Source organism: Agelaius tricolor, unplaced genomic scaffold, assembly GCF_023055355.1.
Source record: "Agelaius tricolor isolate 1412-34295 unplaced genomic scaffold, bAgeTri1.0.p SCAF_19, whole genome shotgun sequence".
In the NCBI taxonomy this organism is placed as follows: domain Eukaryota; kingdom Metazoa; phylum Chordata; class Aves; order Passeriformes; family Icteridae; genus Agelaius; species Agelaius tricolor.
The window spans coordinates 2,417,378-2,429,898 of record NW_027269279.1 but is presented as its reverse complement, the minus strand read 5'-3'; the positions used below and the strand labels follow the sequence as shown (position 1 = coordinate 2,429,898).

The following is a 12,521-nucleotide window of genomic DNA, read 5'->3' as shown; positions in this document are numbered from 1 at the left end:
TCCTTCAGAGCGAGGTCATACACAAGCAGCTCCCAGCTCATCAAGCCATTTGCATGATTCAGAGGCACTTTTCCCCAAAATTCAGCCTTCACTGCACGTTTCCTCATCTCTTTCAGCAGTGACCTTGGGTAGATTCCCACCTCGCTGCCAACCCCCGATTTTCAGATGATGGTGCTACTTTCTGATTGACAAACAGGGCCCTGCTCACGTCAGGAATCGATACGCCCGAGCCTTCCATCAGAAATGTCAAAGCAGTTTTCAAATCTGCACCCTGTATTAATGGATTTTAATGGATTTGAATGGGGATGTTTGATTTACAGTGGGGGAGCAACAAATCAATGATCCTTTATGACATGTCACATCTCGTGACAGTGTCCCCTGTCCCGTTGTGCCGGGGGGATGATGACTTGCCACTTCACAGACATCTGTGATCTATTAGGCAACACTTCCAGCAGTCTAATATCATCCCACTCGGAGTGTCCATCTTTCTTCTTGGGATGAGAGGCATGAAAGCATAAATTAAAATCTCCTGGGTGATGAAATGGTCTCCTTCAGATTTGCCTTTTCTAAATTTAACTGCGACTGCTGTGACGTGTCCGTACCATTCTGTGTGGGAGAATTTATCAGCACAGTGTGGTTGTAACAGGTCAGTGCATCAGGATGGGTACCCAAATCGCCTCCTCCTTTGAACACTGTCCAGCAGCCAGTGTTTTATAACAAGATCATCAACATTTAGTCATTTCCATAGCCAGACCTTAGATTGTAGCCCACCATTTGCCAAAGAGTTTTCATCCTGTTTTATTTTCTGGGATTTGGATGGTTGGAGGGGCTACTCATGCCTTAACTTGGGCTACCAGTTCCCTAACTGGGAATCTCAAGTATTAAAGCACTGACATACTGGATGAATAACATCTGTTGATTAACACTAGAAATACCAGATTTTTAACAGTTTTGGCTCTCTGAAGAACCTCAAAAAACAAAAAAAGAGGCTGAAAATATCATTTTCCAAACACCCATTAGTATCTGAGAACTACTCACATAGACAATCCCAATAATACAAAACCAATGACTGCATTAATTTTTCCTAATCCAAAAAAAAAACCCAACAGCTAAAAAAAAAAAAAAGCAGATTCCATTCATTTTATCAGCCTTAACTTATGGATCTCAGATAAAGTAGGAAAAGCAGGCAGAGAGGTATCACAATTCCATATCCCAGCAGCACAACATGCTGTAATCACCATCAATAGTAAGGAGGTGTCCTGATCTGTGACTATCTGCCCCATTCAGGACTTCAACAGAATCCAGTAATTACAGGTGAGCCCAAAAAAATGACTTTATGAAAAGTTATGGATGATCAGTGTGTCAGTGAGCTATATTTGAAATCTATCAGCTCTTGATGGCCAATTTTGTACTACATGAGTAAAGCAAGTTCTAATAACTCACTTGGGACTTCACTCCAGTACTTACAAGCTACGTGCTTTTCATATTCATAAAACAAAACTAATTGCCTTTCATGGATGAAATGTTCTAAGAATTTTTAATCCATGTCAGCTGCAAACTCTAAGAATCCATCCCCATATATTTCAAAATCCCCCTCCCAACTGCTCACTTGTAACATGTTTGCTGCAAACAAACTATGAGGCAGAAAGATTCATCACGCTCCTACATTAGAATTATTTGTATTTTTTAGAGGTGACTCCTAAAATCAGTCGCCCATATTTTCACATGCTTAAAATAAACTGAAAACACTATTAAGTGAGGGAAAAAAATAGGCAAAATCACCCATTCATACAAGAAGTCAGTTACAAGAAGAGGTTTACTCCTTTGCTGCAGCATGCTACATGGGACTTTTAAGCAAGTGTTCACACGTGGTAATTAAAATGTGTTACAAGTGAAATGAAACAACTCCTGCAGTGACTGTTTCACGTGCATATTCCTACCCCCAGCTCTCCTACAACTAGGAAGGTGAGAGCTGCATCCTCTGGAAAACCCCAGTTATCCCACATGTAGAGTGAACTAGACAGAGAAATCTGCAGCTTTTCAGAGTTGATGGGTTGTGTTTTCTAGTGTGAAGGCTTCAGTTTGCATTTCCATTTTTCAGCCTTCCCTTGCACTGCTCTACAGAACAACAGCAGACCTGTGCAAAAGGCAGCAAGCTCCAGCCCCATCCCAATTCTCCAAAATCTCCACGGCTTGAGGACCAGCACCTGGAATATCTGGGATACTCTAAGTGTTTTCACCATGGCTCCTCTTCCTCTAGGTGACAGGAATTGCTTTTGCCATGCTGTGGTCACTGAAAGGCTCCACTGCCAGCTGCCCATTCTGCTTGCTATGCCTGCAGAAGCTTAGCAGATAAACACTCCCAAGCAATCTCCTCAGGAAACCCGAGTGCAAATCAGGCAACAGCAATAACAAGACACGTATGTGCAATCCCATCTTGGGGGCTGAGAAATGTGGATTTCTTGGTCTCTAATAACCCTACTAAAAATTCTGTTCCATTTTTACAGCCCTGTTTTCTCATGTGCTACTGCTGTAGATAAGCCTGAAAAAGACTGATAAATAGAAAATGTAAATACCAGAAGTTTAGGTCAAGTATGCAAATGCCTATTTCTGAGACTGTCATTTTAATTTTGCCTTAAGTCCCCATTCACCAACTTGTGCTATCTAGGCACACAACTTTGCAAATTCTTCAGGTCAGGAGCTGTCCCAATCCATTTCATGTTCCACTGCAATTGCCTCTATTACCTCACACCATTAGTGTGGCAAAATTAATAAAAATGCAAATGTATCGCGGGACTGCAGCGTAATTTTGGAAAATAACTCCACTGGTTTAACTGTTTTGGACAGTTAAAATTCTAACTAGAACACAAATTTTGAGCAAAGCTTACAAACATTTTGGCTTATTTTACTTGTGCAGCAGGGAAGCAAATCCCAGCAATGAAATAGGCTGATCTGGTGCAGAGTATGGATGGGAGGGTAAACTTCCCAATGAACATATGCAATATTTTGGAACTGCAGAGAACCAGCTCCTCCTGCTTGGGAAAGCCATGAGGATGAACAGCCTGCCCAGTCCACTGTGACCAGCTCTGGCCAAGGCCAGCCTCTCCTGGGCTTTCCCTCCTGTTTCTGGGTGAATTCTCCACTTGCTTTGGGTTTAATGTTCGTGCACACTGTGCACATCCTTCCCCTGGGCCCAGCAGCAGCTCCCTAAGCAACCAGCAACTGTGTAATGCTGCCTCTAATGAAAGGGAGCCCTCAGGGGTGCAAAGGCTGAGCCAGGCTGCCCCAGCTCCCTCCTGGTGATCACCACAGCCAGGAGATGATTCTGCATCCAAACTGAGCTTGGCTTTAAGGAATGCTGCACGTGAAATACCTCATTACTCACAGCAAGACTCCAGGCCGATACCCATTATGGAACCTGGTAGGAAAAAGGGGGTTTTCTACTCATTGGCTATGCCAAGTCATTGGCACGGATGGGGATTTAAAAGGCAGTTTTAATTATAGTAGGTAAAACCCACAGATGATCAAGCTGCAGTGTCAGAAAACCATCAGAACTGAACACTGACCCATTTGGGTTGTTTGCTGAACTTTAATCACTTTCCAAGTCTGACAGCTGCTCAAACTTAATTGCTCATTACACTTGTAAATAAAAACTGATCTCACTCTCTGATTAGCCAACCATCTTATAGTTGCCATAACAACTCCTTGTCTAATAAGTGATTTCAGATTTACCATTATTTGTACTAGCAGAAAAATTCACAAAGGTCTGAGTTCGCTCTTTTCAGCAAAATACCCTTCTAATTAAAACCACAGAAAATCAGTAGAGAAAGGGCAGCTCAAAGATAATGAAAAAAACCCAAGCTATTTACTACAACAGCTTAAATGTGAGCTCAGGGTAACACAAACCCAAATACATGCTGCATCCAGCCCAACCTCTACATCCCACTATCAATCTTCTTATTATCATGCCTATATCCCATAACAACTGCTCAGGAAAATACCAGACAGAATTCAGGAAATAACTCAGGTCACAGTGTGGAGATGGATTTCAAAACTCACTCCAGATGAAATATTCCAATAAAATTCGCATATTTTCTCTCCTAATCCTTAAATTAGGAACCAATTAACTGGGGGAATTCCTTAACACTCTGTTAACTGATCAGAGAGGTTTTTGGTGAAAACTGAGGAGTTAAGATCCTCAACAACTTACGTAAAAGAGGGGAAATTGTTGAGCCCAACAGATTGCAGTCAACAAGGTTTTGGAGGAAAAGCTACAACATAGTATCTCATCTCTGGATCATCTCAGTCAAAACCTTAGGCAGGACTTAGTGGACAAAACTACTAATTAAAGCCCTGCAGGTGTTCTTAAAAAAATTATCTCTACTTCAGTAAGTATTTGGTCACCAAACCTTAAGTGAAATGCTTCTATTCAATATACAGATGTATTTATTAGTCTCAGAGGACAAAGCTATGAAATATCTCTCACCTGTAGGCTCAGAATGTCATAAAACTTTCCAAAATTTGCTGGCAAAGCTGCTGAAGCTTGCAATATATTTAATATGCTCAAGGTAGCTTTTTGTGTTTATGGGCAAAGAAAGGCAAGGTAAAATAAATACAGAAAGCTCTAATTGAGACAAAATAAAAGTTTAAAAAAAAGATCAGGAAATACCAGATTTTCAAAAGGGACTTTCTGCATTTATTAAGCTAGGCAAAAAATGGGAATTTTTCTTTTTTTGTTATTTGGGTCAAATAGGAAACCAGACACATTTCTTGCAGTAAATGTATCCCATGAAAATAAAGAGGATGCAACACGTTCAAGTTAACATCTTCAACATTCCTGACCACATTTGGGATGAAACAAAGTCTTTCCTGCCTTAAGAACACAAAACCAATGCTCTGAAAAATTCTTGGTATTCAAACACAGTTTGAACAGCTTACAACACAAATCTGTGCCTTCACTTTGTGTATGTTTTCTTTGATCTGAATCTGAAAAAATAATTTCTTCCCAAGCTAATTTAACCCAGAAGGTTTCTGAGGTCCAGCTGGGGAACAGGCTGCCCAACTCTCAAGGAATAAGCAGGCTACAAGGTAAACCACTTATTCAACAGGTTTCTTCTGAGTATCTCCTCATTTCTGAGTCTCCTGATGCTCCCTGAGACCACACTGAGCTGCCAACTGCTGTGAACCAAGAGCTACAGGAGCCTGGGTAAATAGTCCATACACAGCCATGCCAGGAATTGCTCAAACACAGACAGGGCATGGATTTTTTTCATCCTTAATCCTGGATTTTGAAATGAGCTATTGCATTGTGGAGCCCACCTTATAATTCTGGCAGGTAGAGAACAATTGTGGAGTATATATTTAAATGTAAAGACAATGCTGCCAGTAATAGACTGGCTGGGTTTATTTGCATTTCCCCTTCATGAGCAGTGGGAAATGTTACCTACAGCTGGAAGATCTGACCCCCTGGGTTGTATAAAAACATGAAAGGAGCTGCTCCTAAGGGAAGAGAGACCCAGCTCTAGCAAAGCTTTTAGACCAGTATCTTTTGTGCTGAAGAATCATCAATTTTAAAAGAGCCTTTTGCCACTGGCAGTACCTGAAATGATCGGGCAGGACCATCAACAGAATAACTACACAAATACAGAAGATAAGCCTTATCTATCCTTGGTAGGATTTTTATGCTCAGCAACAAGTTTCTTTTACATAGAAAACTAGGAATTCCATAGGCAGATGTAAATGAGAAGGAGGAAAACCAGTTCTGGATGATCTGTGCTGTGTTTCACAGGCTTCTGGGTCATTTCCTCGCTTCACATTTCCCACAACTTTCTCCCTGTGCTCTTCAAACATTTACGCTCTTATCACCTACCCATTGTACAGATTTTAAACCCAAACACAGAGGATGAAATTACTTTTTGCCAAGCAGGAAACCCCAGATGAGGAAGGAGGTTTCCAGGCCAGCCTTGAGGAGCCCCAGCCCTGCAGGTATCAGGCAGCACCTTCCCATGGAAGGATCATCTCACCAAAACTTCTGCAAGAGCTGCTGTTGTCCCTCCACTGATCACTGTCACTGAGAACACCACAAATGCCTTCAACCCCTTCAAAAATTGTTCATTAAAAACTCAACATAGCTTATGAAATCATAGGAAGGTCTGCCTACCTTAAAACTGTTCCTCACTAAGGAAAACACAGAGTACTTTTATGGGGGAAAATTGTTTTGGATGAATTATTACATCAGTTGGAAGGGTTTGAGGGGATTTTCTGTGGTTTTAAGGCAAGCATATTTTAAATATGCAGTTTAAAAAATCTGCTGAGTTCATGAGCAGAGCAGTACCAAACTGGGAACAAGCTGTCCTCACTCTCACATATAGATGGCTATTAGAAGCATATGGAATATACATTTAAGTGTACCAGGCTGAAAGAGATAAAACAGCATTACCCAAAAATACATGTTATAATACCTTCATGAACTACAATCTGCTTTTGTGCCTATAAAATAAATCCAGTCTTAGTAACCCAGTATTAAATGGCATTATACTAATTACCCAGCCTCACACGTGTACGTAGTTTCTCCAAGTTGCCAGACTCATGACTCAGTATTTATTTGCTCCTTTAAAGAGCAAAGATATCCATTTTCCTATTTCATGGAGATTTTCCTTACAACATAATCCATTGTCATGAAGTGAAAGCAGATCCAAATAATCTTATAAAACTAAAAGCACTTTATCAGGCTCTTTTTGCATGACAAGCACAATTCTGAATGAGCAGTGGGGGGCTGGATTTCTAAAAACTGACCAGCTACAGGAGTACCTAGAAAAGTACTTCAGCTCTGAGGAGAGAACTTCTTGTACCCTTTTCACTGCAGGCAAAGGCAAAATTCATCTTTTTGATACAGCAAGAAAAGTTACTGCCACCTTGCATGGAGAAAAGCTTCTCTTAGAATAAGGGACACTGCTTCCATGGTTGTGGGTAAATGCAAAGGACTTTTTATTTTATTATAAGGCAATGAATGATGAGGGAGAAGATTCAGAGCCCAAAAGCACACTGCAAAAATGATATTTTACGTGGACCACATCCTGAGATTATAGTGTACACTTTAAACACTGATTTCTAGCATTGGGGAAAGGCTTATCTATTAAAAAAATATTTCACAGCACAGCAAAGTAGTAAGTTTACTCTGAAGGGAACTTAGGGAAATTGTGGACAAGAAAGCCTGGATTAATGCCTCCCACAGGACTACCATGGGCTGCTGGCTCTAATGCATTTCTCTGCTCCTACATGTAGTCATCAACTCATTTATTTAGGAACTGTTTTTATTCTAAGAATCATAAAAATCTTAGAGATATAAGAAACCTGAAGAAAAGGCTCAAGTGCTTCTTACGGAGGGAAAATAAAAGGTGTTTTAAACCCCTTGAAGCACTTTCCCATTAAAAAGAAAAAAAATAAAAGAAAAAAAAAAAAAACAGGGGGGGAACAAAACAGCAGCTCTGAAAACAGCCTGTATCCACCATATATATATTATCAATTTAACAGCCTTGAATGGAAACTGCAAGTGCTTTGATAAAAATCAATTGAAAAGCTGTCTGCCTCACTGTTGCTTCAATAAAGTGCCTCTGTATCTTTTGCTGAAACCTTGTTTTTGTAGCCTCCTTAAATCACCACACTGTTTCTCCTCCAAAAACAGACTCCAAGTGCCCAGACCAGCACTGTGCATTGAAACTTCCCTTCTGCAGCAGGGATCAGGGTGTAAACCAGCAGCACCTGACCCCCACTCCCAGCCACACAGGACAACTTCATTTCTACATTGTTAAATGCAGAAACTGTTCTTCATTTCTTCATTGTTAAAAATTAACTTTCAAGTCTCGCTGCCCTTCATTCAGGTGCTGAACTTCACTCCCAGAGAGGCCTTTGGCTCTGGCTCAGGCAGATTTGGGGCAGCAGTGAGAAGAGCTGAGTTCAGCAGCACACACAGCCCTGACCAGAGCCTGACCAAAACTGACCTGGATGCCCCTGTGAGGAGCCCATTTCACACCTCAGTGCCCCAGGTCAGCCCTCTGCACCTGCATGAGGGGGCAGCAGCAGGGTTTGCTTTGGATTCAAACAAAGGAGCGCCTTCCTGAAGCCTTTGCAAAGTCTCCAGAGTAAAACAAACAAAAAAACCTAAACCAGGCTTCCCTGCATCCTCCCATGTAAGCCATATGGCCACTATCAAATAAGCAGAACGGCCAAAAAAGAGTCACCAGCACTCCCCATTCTTGTAATTCAATCTGCTTTAATCATCAGAGATGTTTTCACTAACCTGCAGCAAGGGTATTTGTTCTAATAACCTTGAATAGAGTGGTGACACTTTAAAGATGGCTCCACTGAACAAAGAAAGATAAAAAGGCAATTTATGGCAGGATGGTGAATCTCAAGGCAAATTCCCACTACTGTAAATTGCAGCTTTTTCTCTAGGCCAATCCCTCTCCACACACCAAGCACTCTGTCAGAGCTGCTTTACTACACATCTTCCTGCTCTTCTGCTCCTCACTGCTCAGGATATTCCTCAAGAAGGTATTTGCAGTGGTGATTGGAAAAAATAAACAGTTCAGTCAGAAGAACTGGGCCAGCACCCAATGGCACAAAGGACCTTGTCAACCTCAATGTACTTGGCAGCCTATGAAACCCAGGGCACCCAATTCCACCCTCTAGACTCTCACCAGCCTTCACAAAAACCTTCTGAAAAACACCTCACAAAACCTTTGGGAAGTACTGGATTCTGCTACAAAATCCTGGGTGAGATTTTTGGTTTATATGTCAAATGATGCTATAAGCTCCCTTCACAGCAGCCTCCAGGTAAAAAGCAAAATGGAATGAAAATTGGGGTTTTTTTGAGTTCAGGAATCTCTCAGGTACAGCTGCCTGCTTTCCACACAGCCCCACCAAAAACCAACCACTCTTCTTCTCAGGAGAGGACTTTGTTGGAGACACAAGGGCAGCTGAGTGTCCACAGGTCCATCAAAGTATTATAGCAAAATTAGGTGAGGTTTGTAATTAGCAGCCATGGTGATGGCTTACATTGTTTCTGCTATGTCACCTCTGGGAATTGAATAGAGGGTACCATACAAGCCAGTCCAAAAATCAGGTAGGTTTCAGCCATGAGGAACCTGGCTGCCATTTCAACTGGCATTTCAGATGCAGGAGACTCTATCCATCTCCATTACAAATCCTCTGACCTCATCCTAGCATTACTTTCCCACATTAAGCAAAAGAGTTAACATAAAAAGCCTGCCTAGCTTCAGACATTATCCAGATAAAGAGGAGAAAAGAGAAAATCCCTTGTATTACCTCTCTCAGCTCTCCCCAAACCTTTTCTGACATCTTTGTTCTTTCAGACCTGGCATTTATCTGCAGATATTATAGAGCCCTAATTAAATCTTCTCATGAACCTCTGCTACTTCCTGGCAGAGAACACACATTCTTGGTGTGCTGATGGACCTACAGGATTTTCTGCACTTCTCCCTTATGGTGAGTGTTAGGCCTTGCTTGAAAACATCACAACTGTGTACAACACAATATGTTTAAACAGAAATACAAAATTATTCCATTTCTTTCAAAGAATGAAGAGAAGCATAAGTGAAAATTATATTCCACAAGCTCATTGGAAAAACAAACTGTGGAAGCATTGGGCAAATAGCAGTGTCTGAGAACAAGGCATGCTTTTGTTTTACTGCTGTCTCAGAAAGGGATAACTGGCAGCGATAGGAGAAGCAGAAAAATTTGTCTTCCAAAATAAAATCTGCAGTTATCTCTTCCCCCTGGGAGTAAAGAAAAACATTCTGAAAGTGCAGCTGAATTTTGCATTAAGGGAAGCTGCACACCTCACCTTATCTGATGGAAGCAGCTCAGTGCTCAAAGCCTCCAAGCTGGCAGCGACTGCTTGCTCAGCGAGGGAAGGGATGTGAGAGCTGTGAAAACCTTCAGCTCTGGCCTTAAACAGGCAGAAGGCTAAAAAAGCAGATTTTACCACTCCTCCCTCCCTGCCCCCCAACAATTCCTCAGTTCCTTCAAGCTGATGCTAAGAGAAGTTGCCAATAAAGAGGAGAAAGTGATGCCTTCCCTCCCCAGGCTGAGGGCAGAGGCCTGGCCCAGCTGTCCTGGGTGCTCTGACGGCCAAACACAATGAAGCCTCTAAAATCACCTTTCTCTTGAGCTGTTCTCGTTATTCTCCTCTGATTCCCAGCACTCCTCTCCCTCAGCAGAAGAACCAAACAGCCCAGATGGCTGAGGATAAACAGCAAGTTCTACATATGCTCCATATAGCCTGACAAAGAGAGCCCAGCCACGCTCCAAGCACAGCGTGAGACTCACCCAGGCAAGGCCCTCTCACCTCAGCCAGGGCTGTCCCTGCACGTGGGCATGAGGAAAGGACTGGAAAAGAGGGTTGAGGCCATCAGCTGATACTCTGCAAAGTTTTCTCCACCATGGTTTTCAAAGACTTCCATCATTCCATAAATTAACAGAGAATAGCTATAGGCTGGACTGTGCATAGCTGTGTGTTATAGAAGCACAGAATGGTTTGGGTGGGAAGGGACAGTAGAGATCATCTCATTCCACCCCTGCCATGGGCAGGGACACCTTCCACTATCCCAGGGTGCTCCAAGCCCTGTCTAACCTGGCCTGGAACAGTCCCAGGCATGGGGCAGACACAGCTTCTCTGGGAAACCTGTGCCAGTGCCTCCCCACCCTCACAGGGAAGGATTTCTCCCCAATATTCCATCCACCCCTATTTTCTTGTCAGTTTGAAGCCATTCTCCCTTGTCCTGTCACTCCAGACCCTCTCTCTCCATCTTTCCTGCAGGTTCCCTTCAGATTTGGGAAGGCCACAATCAGGTCACCCCAAGGCTTCTCTTTCCCAGGCTGAACAATCCCAATACTCCCAGCCTTCCCTGGCAGGAGACATGCTCAACTGAGCATCACCTTGGCTTTGGGACTGCCCTCCCTCCTGCACTGCAGGAACCTGAGCCAGCCTCTTCCTTCCCACTGCAATGTCACACATCTTAAATTTCTCCAGGGCCCAACAGAGGAAAGCAGGAGGCGCTGAGAGCCCACCCAGCTGAGATGAGAACTCAGAGTTACCAAACTCTGCACAAGTGATGATCAAGCTTTCTCCTTTCTCTTCTTTGCCCCGGCCATGGCAACCCAGAGCAAAACATGAGTTGCCAGGAAAGAACACATCTGTGGGAGGGAGAGAGCAGCCACAGCAGCCCAGGGAGGCCTTGACTGGCCACGCAGTGAAAGCTGGCTCAGAATAACCTGCTAATGGCACCAAAGCATTACCAGAACCACAACTCAGCCTCCAGGCTGGAAAACCAGCACTCATTTGTGTCTCTAGGCCACATCACCCCCCTGCCCACTCAGAGGCACAGGGAGGGTTCAGTACTTTGGGAAAGAGTGCATCAATGACTGGGTGGTCTGGAGGAAGGCACTCAACTTCAGGAAAAGGAGCTGGGGGATGCAACAACTTTCCTGCATCCATCTCGACGTGGAGTCGCTCTCTTCTCATGGACAGCAGCCTGGTCCCCAGACCTCCTCTGCCCTCTGATCTCTCCACGCCCTCCACTAACCCCACAGTCCCGCACTGAGGCCTCCAGCACTCCCCAAACGCCTTCCAGCCCCTCCAAGGCCCTGGAACCCCTGGCACCCCTGCTCCCCAGAGACCCTCCCACACCTCCAGAGCCCCCAGAGCTCCCCCACCACCCCCAGCCCCACCATCAGCCCGCACTGATCCCCATAACCCCCCAACACCTCCCTTAAGCCCCAGAGCCCCTTACTGAGCCCACATTTCCCCCATGGACTCTCACAGACTCTGCCCCCACCGCTCCCACAGCCTCTCACGGACCCCCAGGGCCTCCCCAGTCCCTCAGCGACCCCCAGAGCCCCCCGCTGCCTCCAGCCCCGCCCGCCGGCCGAAGCCCCCGCGGTCTCCCCGGGCTCCCCCGGGCCCCTCCGCGCTCCCCAGGCCGCCGTACCGAGGCTCTGCCCCACCGGGGTGCTGAACGGGTTCCCCAGCAGAAACTCCATCTTGGGATGACAACAAACAGCGGCCCAGCGCCCACCCCTCCCGCACCGCGCCCTGACCGACAGCTGTGCGCACCAACCACAGCGCGCTCTGGCAGCTGAGTCCCGACTCCCTGCGTTCAATTGGACAGCTGCAGGACGCGCGGCAAAATTATTGGTTAAAGAGAGTGTCCATCACTGTCAAGAGAGGGGCCCGCCCCCACAGTAGTCCCGCCTCTTTCCCCGCCCTCCCTTTGATGGACAGCGGGGACAATGAGGCTGCCATTCCCCATTGGGCAAAGCCCGAACCTATCTGTAAGATTATTGGCCAAAGAGAACGTCAATCATTCGAGCCCTCTCCGCCCCGAGGGCACGGTCCCGGAGCTGATTGGCTGACACGGATTTCTTGCGCTCTGATTGGTAGCTGACCTCCCCACCCCCTCCACGCCCATTGGCGGCTGAGTCGGTCACGTGCCTCCCCT

At 44.8% G+C, this 12,521-nt stretch overlaps 1 protein-coding gene across 4 annotated transcripts in view; it reads right to left on the bottom strand.

Moving 5' to 3' along the window:
• TOM1L2 (target of myb1 like 2 membrane trafficking protein) overlaps positions 1–12,145 on the bottom strand; it is a 56,778-nt gene extending 44,633 nt beyond the window's left edge. For all 4 annotated transcript variants that reach the window (XM_071443833.1, XM_071443834.1, XM_071443835.1 and 1 more), the window contains exon 1: positions 12,012–12,145. In XM_071443833.1, coding sequence (XP_071299934.1) covers positions 12,012–12,063 — 52 coding nt within the window. In that variant the 5' untranslated portion in view covers positions 12,064–12,145. The remainder of the gene's footprint in view (positions 1–12,011) is intronic.
• Between the last annotated feature and the right edge of the window lie 376 nt (positions 12,146–12,521).